We start from the raw sequence: 9,584 nt of genomic DNA on the forward strand, positions 1-9,584 counted from the left end.
TATGGTTACCGACATTAAAAATAAAAAACGAAACCGATTATCTAATGATACTGTTTCTGCAATGTGCGTAGTTCGGTCTAATTTTCAAGCACACAATATTAATTGTACAAATTTTGATACGGATTTAAGGCATTTAGAACTTCACTTTGCACAAAATTTATATAAAAGTTAATACAAAGGAGGGGTGTCAAAAAGGCCGTTTTTTGGACCACGTCAGAATCGCTCCAAACTGTGGTATTTTCTTCCTACCGATGTAGCTCACAACCTCCTAGAACTGTTTGCTGTCCGAGCGTTTGACGAGCAAAAAAGAAGTGGAAATGCCGCCCCTCTCTCCAATTCAAAAAGGGAACTTTCCTTTAGCTTTACCCAGAGCTAACGACGTGGACGTAGAAAGTTTTTGTAGCTCCTTTTTTGTTTTTGTTGTTTTTATATATTTTTTGTTTTTTATATATTTTTTGTTTTTTTATATATTTTTTGTTTTTTATATATTTTTTGTTTTTTTATATATTTTTTGTTTTTTATATATTTTTTGTTTTTTTATATATTTTTTGTTAATAACACCGTTATTTTTAATAACAGTATTTTTTTAGCCTTATTTTTAATTATCGTTTATTTTTAATACCGTTACAATACTCTTCGAATTCACAATGAAGAAGTGAACAGTCAGTAATTGAGAAATTGGGAGTAGGCGCCGGAGAATCTTCAATTAGATTGGTCGCCATCTCCACCTGACTCATTGTCAGACCAGTCTGAAATGTTCTCAGCTGCATCTTGGATATATTGTGCGTAGGATTGGGATGGTCGTTCTTGAAGTCTTTCAGAGTGTCTTGAATACCCCAAATACCAAAGGACAGATGCCACATGTGCACAACAACCAACGGTTCTAGCACCGACCTTGCATTGACAGTACCAGGATATGATGGGATTGATTCCTTGACTATATTCAATCCACAGGTTATACATCTTCGATGATGTGTGGCGCGACTGTATCTGAAGACGTAAGATATTCCTCTCTTGCCTATGGACGAACAGTTCATACATCCCATCTTCAGCTGTGTGCTCCTCTGTATACGATTGCGCTTGCTTCAATTGATATGAACCAATGGTCAGATGAGCCAACTCGTCTAAGGTCAATTGAGAGAAATCAGGGAGTGAATCCGCAACTACGGGTTGCCACATCACCTTTTTCCTGGACCAACCTTCTCTTTCAACTATTTCCTGGAGGAGTTTCGGCATTTGCGATAGACGCAACATACGCTCGGCAATGGTCGTATCATTTGGACCGTCACTGATCCTCGGTGGTCTGAAAGCATTGCAAAGAGCGGACACAATGCGCACGTAATCTCCCACATACGGTACTTGAGAATTTGGGAATACATAATCTAGTGCTTTCCACTTCTTGAGGAGACCGTTAACCGCCTCTATCACTCAGCGTATTTTAGTCACGAGGCGTGATTCATTGGCCTCAGATGTAGTATGTTGCGAACCTTCTCGGAGGAAATGGGGCATTTTAGTTATGAGACCTAGATCTTGCAGCATCTCGAGGCAATCTCTGAAACCACGGTCCACCACCAAAACATCGTTAGGTTGCAACCAAGATCGGAGCCTACTCGCGTCAAATCGCATTATGCTGGTCAAAATGTTTGCATCATTATTTTTACCATCCGCGAAGTAAGGTCCGAAAACTTCTAAGATGTATCCTGTTGAACTTACGAGAATCATGGATTTCACTAGCGGACGTCCTTTGTGGAGTGAGAAAGTTCGTCTCTGGAACTTGTAATTAGAACTTTTCTCTATATACATATACGTACCGTCGGCTACAAGGATACAGACATCCTCTCCACCCGCGAAGAGCGTTTTAGCCATGGTTCTCGTATGCTTTGTGATGAAATCTTCTCGAGAGATATGATTTGTTCCCAAAAAGTTCGGGACAAACATTGAAAGGAGAGCAGTACGAGCTGCAGCTATCGCTCTACCAACTCTCCTCTTTTGGAGAGCGAATAAGGTAGACAAAACTGAAAGCGAAAGACCAGTACGTAGTTTCGTCAAAAGCAAGGCAAGACAAGTCCGAGGAGAACGTCCAGATGTAGATCTAATATGACCAGAGATTGAAGCAAGAACGGAATCGAATTGATCTTTCTTCAACCCAGTCAGATTATAATAATCGTCATCAGTAAGTGCAGGTGGATAATCAAAATCGAGTCCTTTCCGAGAAGCAACGGAACGCAAGTTTTCTAACAAACCACAAAGAGTTTTATCATCTAGAATCGAATAGTTTGACTTTACTTCGATATCATTTGTTGCTGTTTTACTGAAAAAACCATTTTCCAAGTGTCTTCTACAACATCGAGTATCTGGCGGAATAATTATACCTTTGTCTATGAATATTTGTGTTCTCGCCATAGGAGAAATACGAGTCAGTTTCTTAGCCTTCTTACATACGATGCATCTCGCCCCGGATACTCTGCAGCCCTGGATGCTGACTCTTATTTTCATCGAAGAAGGGATGTTGCTTGATTCTGAGATGTTGGAGCACTGAGGAGTATCAGTTGTAGCAACAGATTCAGTACTGATAGTACTTAAAGTGCTGCTCGTACGATTGCTCATAATGCGGTCGGATAATGGATATTAACGTAATAGTAACAAGAAAATGGTAATGAGCGATAAAAAGTAGTGAAAACAAGAAACTAAGCTACTGAAGAAGATCAGCGCGCAATACTGTTTATGCTCTGAAAATGCGCTGATCGTTGATAAAGACGATTCATTTAAACATAAGTGCGATGAGAATAATGTGGTGACAGTTCACCTACAATGCTTTCAGTTCAAGAACGCGCTAAAAAGACAACTGTGTATCCAAGTCGATGTTGAATCTGTTGAGAGGAACGAATGCCGGGAAGAAAAACAAAAGAACAAAGCTACTGGAAGTGCGAATAGTGCACAGTACTGTTCTCGTTTTGGGAATGCATGAATTGTTAATTAAAATGGAACGATTGATTATTTGTTGTACATACTGTGCAGCAGAACACAATAACCTGAATGATACCAATGCTCAGCGAAGCTGAGCATTGCATTCTATGAAAAAAAGTCCGTTCCGGAAGGTATTCTTTACATCTCTTCACTGAGGTTTGGAATTCAAATATTTTTTCACAGTATGTGATTTCGAATATACATTGCATTCGCAAAATGATGTTATTCCTTAAAATCAAGTTTGGGCTTATAGTAGTATCGTCCAATTCATCGCAAGGGATGCTATTGCATGATTGTTCAGTAATATGGCAATCCGTTCAAAATACCAGGCTTGATTCTATCTTAAATGCATGAAGGTCTGATGAGTTCCCTTTCGTATTTAAAGCAGCAAATACTCTAGTAGTTTTTGAGAAAATATGGTGATGGAAGCTCAACAATGACATGCTGAAATGAGACCGGCACTACCACCATGTGAAAAACTCTATTGATTTTTGAGATTTCAAGTTGCCCGTTCTCAGACTCTAATTGCTCGGACAGCAAACGGTTCTAGGAGGTTGTGAGCTACATCGGTAGGAAGAAAATACCACAGTTTGGAGCGATTCTGACGTGGTCCAAAAAACGGCCTTATTGATACCCCTGCTTTGATGGTCTTAAAAACTTTGCTTTTTTTTAATAATTATTTTGCTGAATAGTTTCGTTTTTATTTTTTATTATTATTTTGCTGCATAATTTTACGCTGTTATTTTTTTTATTTAATTTGCATAGAGTCATATCTAGCCACATTTTTTAATACATGTTTATCTTTATTATTATTAATTATATTTGTGTTTTAGGATATTTATTTTAAAAATCCAAATCCAGCCACAGAAACGTGCAATTATTTAAAAAAATAATATTATTCATATAAAATTATTTATGTAGAAATAATTATTTATTGTCTATTTAATATTAATTTTATTTATAATTATATATATATATATATATATATATACGAAGACTGATTTATTTTATTAATTATTATTAATGTGTTGTATATTTTATTTTTATTAATTTTATAAAATTGTTGTATTCTTATTTGAATACTGATGAGGTTTTTTGGCAGTTTTTCCTTGCCCTAGCAACAAATGTTGGTATTCTATGACATTCTGCCAAATAAAATATTTTATTTTTATTTAAATGTGTATTTTATTTAACAAATTATTTAACCTTCCTTTTCTTATTCTGTATTATTAAGTAGCGATTACTTAATTTTTAATTTGTATTTTATATATGTATATTTATATATGGAAAATGTAAAGAATATATTAATATTTCCCTACATTTATAAAAAAAGTTGTATAAGCTACCAAAGGTCTCCTTTCTGTCAGTAATAAATACTTCACTGAAGCATCATCTGACGCGCATGCGCGAAAAACCGGGCCCGTCTAACAACACTGGCCAGATCTTGTATTCGGGGCATGGTTACGCAGCGCGCGGTGCGTGACCTTGCTATATTTTTACAATCGCGAAACGGCAATAGTGTGTCTCGAATGCAAAAGTCAAAGCATTACAAAAAGTAATTACTTCGGGGTAATCACCCACTATATTTATCTCGGACCCGTATATAGTCCTGAAAGGTGCGATTCTTGTCGCGCACCAGTAGCTGCTCGGCGTCACGTTCTCGATTGTTATCGTTGTCCTCGCGAGCTAGAGGAGTTCGTCGCACACTTAATTCGGGAAAACGACAAACCGTGGAATGACTCCGATGCAACTATTTTGGCACTCTCGCGTCATCCATTCTAAGGCGGTATAAAATTTCCCTCTCGATCCTCTATCGCGAAGAAATCGGGCCCGTCCGCCGATAAATTCGGCCATGCGATCCGCCCCTGGGCTGTGGGGTCCCCGAAGTTTGTGCTTCGAAAACAGCCCCGCCGAAACGCGCGCTCTTTGCCGACTCGGCACCGCGCTCGGTCAGGACGTAACATAATTGTTAAATTTTCTGGTGACAGCGGTGGGATCAATCGCTCCGGTAATGGAAACCCGCAACTCGGCGAAAACCATGGCCAAAACGCCCCTCACCAAGGAGGAATTAGATGCAGTACGGTTAGCACAAAACAAACACGAAAAACGTTTAAGAGACGAAGCCGCCGCGATAGACCGCGAGAGAATGCAATTGGAAAAAGAACGCAGAACACTCGAACGCAATAAAGAAGCAGATTCGACTCTTGCATCCGACGTAAAAAATATGTTCGCGGCGTTAAAGAATGAGATAATGCGCGAGATTAATTCACTCAGGCACGAGGTCAAAAATAGACGTCCGGAAGCGCATAGTCCGAGCTTACCTCCGGAACAGCCGTTTTTTTATTCTAACGATCGGCATTCCTCATTTAATGAACCTGTACCCGACGCGCATGCAACGCACATGCCTAAGATATCCCTTCGTGAAGCAACCGAGGGTGTCACATATTTTGATGATTACAACGTCTCTCTTTTACAATTTGCGCGCGCATGCCGACGTGCCCGCGATATTGTACCGCCAAATTACGAGAAATCACTAACGAGATTGTTAATAAACAAACTTCGTGGTCGTGCATATTCCGCGGTGGAAGACGAGCCCTGCGATACAGTAACTCTGTTAATCGATCTTTTAAACGGAGCGTTTGGGTCCGCTAATACAATAGCCCAGTATCGCGGAGAACTCAGTACGGTTTATCTTAAGGCCAATGAACACATCTTAGATTACATTAGTCGCGTAAAAGAGCTTAGAGCAGCCATTCTCGACTCGGAGCGTCGAGCTCGCGGTATATTGAGTCCTCAGGTCATTGCAGAAATCGATGAGCTAACAGCAAAATCTTTCTGCGCGGGTTTACCGTTACGATTCCGTTTGCAACTTGAACCCGAAAAGCAGCTCCGCCCCTTCGAAGCATTTGCGGCGGTTAAAACAATTGCAAAACGAGACGAACTAGAGATTCAAAGATACGAAAATTCACGTAAGCTGAAGCGCGGTACAGAGAGACGTCCCACCCTCGATTTAACGTTGTCATCCGTACGCCTGTATAATCGCGATTACCAGCTGGCTAGGCAACCGAGTAGCCCGCCACGAGACAATTGGCGAGTGGAAAGTGCTCGATACCACGATTCGCGCCGTAACGAGACATATGATTCTCGCTGCCGTGACACCCACGACTTGAGTCGTAACGACAGATATCGATATAATAGAACGGCCCGTGCAGGCGGTAACAAAAACGCCTCTCGAAATTACAATAACTCGCCCGGAAAATGATGTTGGTATTGTAAATACTCCGGGCACGAAATCGAAGAATGCCGAAAACGAGAGTATAATAACTCTCAGGCGAGGCAGGGAAACGAGAGCAACCCCTCGAGGCGGGTGGACGCTCCTCGAGACGGGCCTCCCCACCCCCGCTCGTGTCTAGTCAATCCCATCGAAGCGACTACGGGCGAAACGCCCGAATCGCAGTTCTAAATCCTTCAGACTTTTCTCATGCCCCCACCATCGCTGTAAATGCAGTCGGCCTCCTGCAAGAGACAAATTTCATGGTCGACACAGGGGCCGCACCAAATCTTGTAAAAGAAAAAAGCATTCACCCCGAGATACCCGTATGTTGGAGCGACACGCTACGTCTTAGCGGCATAACCGACGGGCAAGTAGAAACACTTGGGTCCACTTACATTAATTTCATGGGTTATTCCGTGTACATTCACGTAGTTCCAAATAATTTTCCGATCGTGCAGGAAGGTATCCTAAGATCGGACTTTCTCCACGACTCCGCGAGTATAGATTTTGTTAATTGAGTCATCCAATGGCGAGGAACCGAGATTCCTTTCGCTCATCGTGAAATCGCTCGGTGGTTATACCGAGCCGATCGAGAGCTACCCTTTATCTTAGGATAAAGAAGTAGCCGTCGGATACGTACCGCGACTTAGCGTCTATGAGGGCGTATATCTCGGCGACGCCGTTGTTATAAATAGAGACGGAAAAGCTTATATCCAAGTAGTAAATTCAAGCGATACAGATCGCGAATTAATCGTGCCTACAATCGAATTACAAGAACTTGACTTTATCTCTCAAAATCCCCCCGTTAGCGGCGCGGGAAATGTTATAAGTCAAGCCGATTCTAGTTCTCGAAATCCCCCCGTTAGCGACGCGGGAAAAGTTCTAGACTCATTCGTTTCTAATTCTCAAAACTCCATTAGTGGCACGGAAAATATTCTAAATCATATCAATTCTACCCCTCAAAATCCCCCCGTTAGCGGCGCGGGAAGTATTCTAAATCCAATCAACGTAAAAGATAATCTTGCCTTGGGGCATCGCGTAGCTTCTATATCCGCGGTAGAAGCCTCCGATGGCAACCGCATCGAAAAGATTAAAGAACTACTTCGATTCGAACATCTAAATCATGAAGAATCGGAACACGCTAATGAAATTATAGAGAAGCATAGTGACCTATTCCAACTCCCAAAAGACAAGCTCGGTTGTACGAGTGTAACCTCTCATAAGATCATTACTTCCGACGAAATTCCAATCCATGCGAAACAATATCGCTTTCCCCCCATCCATAAGGAGGAGATAAATACACAAGTTCAGACCCTCCTAGAGAACGGAGTTATTTCCCCCTCCGATTCTCCTTACAACTCTCCTTTGTGGATTGTGCCGAAAAAGGCCGACTCTTAAGAAAATAAAAGATGGCGCATGGTAATAGACTACCGCGTTTTAAATGAAAAAACGGTCGGTGACGCATACCCCCTGCCGAACATCACGGAAATTTTAGATCAGTTACGCAGCGCGAAATACCTTAGCGTATTTGACTTAGTGTCGAGTTTTCATCAAATACCGATGCATGAAGCAGATGCGCAGAAGACGGCTTTCTTCACGCCTTATGGGCACTATCAATTTAACCGCATGCCGTTCGGGCTGAAAAACGCCCCTGCAACGTTTCAACTCCTCATGGATCAGGTGTTATCGGGCCTGCAAGGCACAGAGTTATTTGTGAACCTCGACGATATAGTTCTATATGCCAACTCATTGCGTGAGCATATTATTAAGTTCAATAAGCTAGCCGACAGACTCAGGAAAGCAAATCTGAAACTCCAACCAGACAAGTGTGAGTTTCTCAAAAAGGAAGTCGTATACTTAGATCATGTAATAAGCACGGACGGTGTAAAGTCTGACCCACAAAAGGTCCAGACCGTAGAGAAATTTCCCCGCTCTACAAGCGCTAAAAACATCAAATAATTCCTAGGACTCGCCGGATATTATCGCCGGTTCATACCTAATTTTTCAAAGACCGCAAAGCTGTTGACAACCCTATTAAAGAAAGATAAAGCATTTGTTTGGTCATGAGCGCAGGAGGAGGCCTTCACGGAATTACGCTAAGCATTATGTTCGAAACCGATACTACAGCATCGGGATTTCACGCAACCTTTTGTTGTGACAACCGACGCTTCGGGTTACGCTATTGACGGCGTGCTAAGTCAAGGTACTATAGGGAAAGATTTACCGATCGCTTACACATCGCGTCTGTTGAACACCGCCGAGAGTAATTACTCTACGATAGAAAAAGAACTTTTAGCTATTGTTTATTGCGTCAATTATTATACTTTAGACCATATCTCTACGGACGGAAATTTACCCTTGTCACCGACCATAAACCTCTCGTTTGGTTACATTCGGTAAAGGATCCTACCTCACGACTCGTTCGATGGCGATTAAAATTAGCTAAGTATAACTACAAAGTTGTATACAAAGCGGGAAAAGCAAATGCAAACGCAGACGCCCTGTCTCGAAACCCTGTTTCCCACGGAATCTTTCCCTTGTCCAGAGATAAACGAAATACTACACCGCTTCGTCGGTCCCAACGCATTAAAAACCGACAGCCGCCTGCAATAAACCCGTCACAAAACTTAAACACCGACCTGACGCCTCCACTTGAGCCAACTGCGACTGAAAAATCGCGCCCTCGAAAAGTCGTAAAATTCGATCTTCCCTCAGAAGTAGAATCATTATCCGACAGCGAAAGTGACTCTGAATTAGACGAACCCCTCTCAGACCCTGCAAACGAACCACCACTTCCGAACAGAGCTTAAATAATTGACGTACGTGACAGTCTATAGACTCGTAACGATAATATCGTAATCTTTACAACGCTCAATGGCGAACCGTGTGATATCGGGGCACGCATTCTACAGGAATCAAATCAGTTACCGCGAATAGAGGGAACTATGGTGGGCCGCGCAAAGGTCATTAATTTAGGGAAGAAAAATTTAATCGCACTTATAATTGAAGATCGCGCCTCCGCCACTTTACTTAAAAACATTAAAAGAAGTGATAGGCTCGCTTCGTAATGTAATCAACAAGCTCCAGCTCAAGACCGTATCATTAGCTAGAGATCCCGTTATTGATATTACCCTGGATACAGTTCGCACCCTTCTGAAGCGAGAATTTAGAGACTCTCCGGCTAAAATTATAATTTGTTCTAACGAAATAAAGATTCCCTCGGAACAAGACCGCACGGACATCATCAAGGAAAATCATTGCTCCGCCATAAAGGAGTCACTAAAACTCTGAATAGAATTAAATACAGATATCATTGGTCTAAAGTAAAATAGGATGTACAAAA

At 41.6% G+C, this 9,584-nt stretch overlaps 1 protein-coding gene across 1 annotated transcript; it reads right to left on the reverse strand.

The window, feature by feature from the left end:
- Positions 1-1,428: 1,428 nt before the first annotated feature.
- Positions 1,429-2,607, reverse strand: LOC120357287. Its single transcript, XM_039447447.1, has one exon. It carries the CDS (start codon positions 2,605-2,607, stop codon positions 1,429-1,431), a length of 1,179 nt encoding a protein of 392 aa, XP_039303381.1.
- Between the last annotated feature and the right edge of the window lie 6,977 nt (positions 2,608-9,584).

This window comes from Solenopsis invicta, chromosome 3 (genome assembly GCF_016802725.1).
Source record: "Solenopsis invicta isolate M01_SB chromosome 3, UNIL_Sinv_3.0, whole genome shotgun sequence".
NCBI classification, from domain to species: domain Eukaryota; kingdom Metazoa; phylum Arthropoda; class Insecta; order Hymenoptera; family Formicidae; genus Solenopsis; species Solenopsis invicta.

Excerpts from the sequence above, each read along its gene's own strand:
- LOC120357287 (XM_039447447.1), bottom strand. The coding sequence starts at position 2,607 with ATGAGCAATCGTACGAGCAGCACTTTAAGTACTATCAGTACTGAATCT.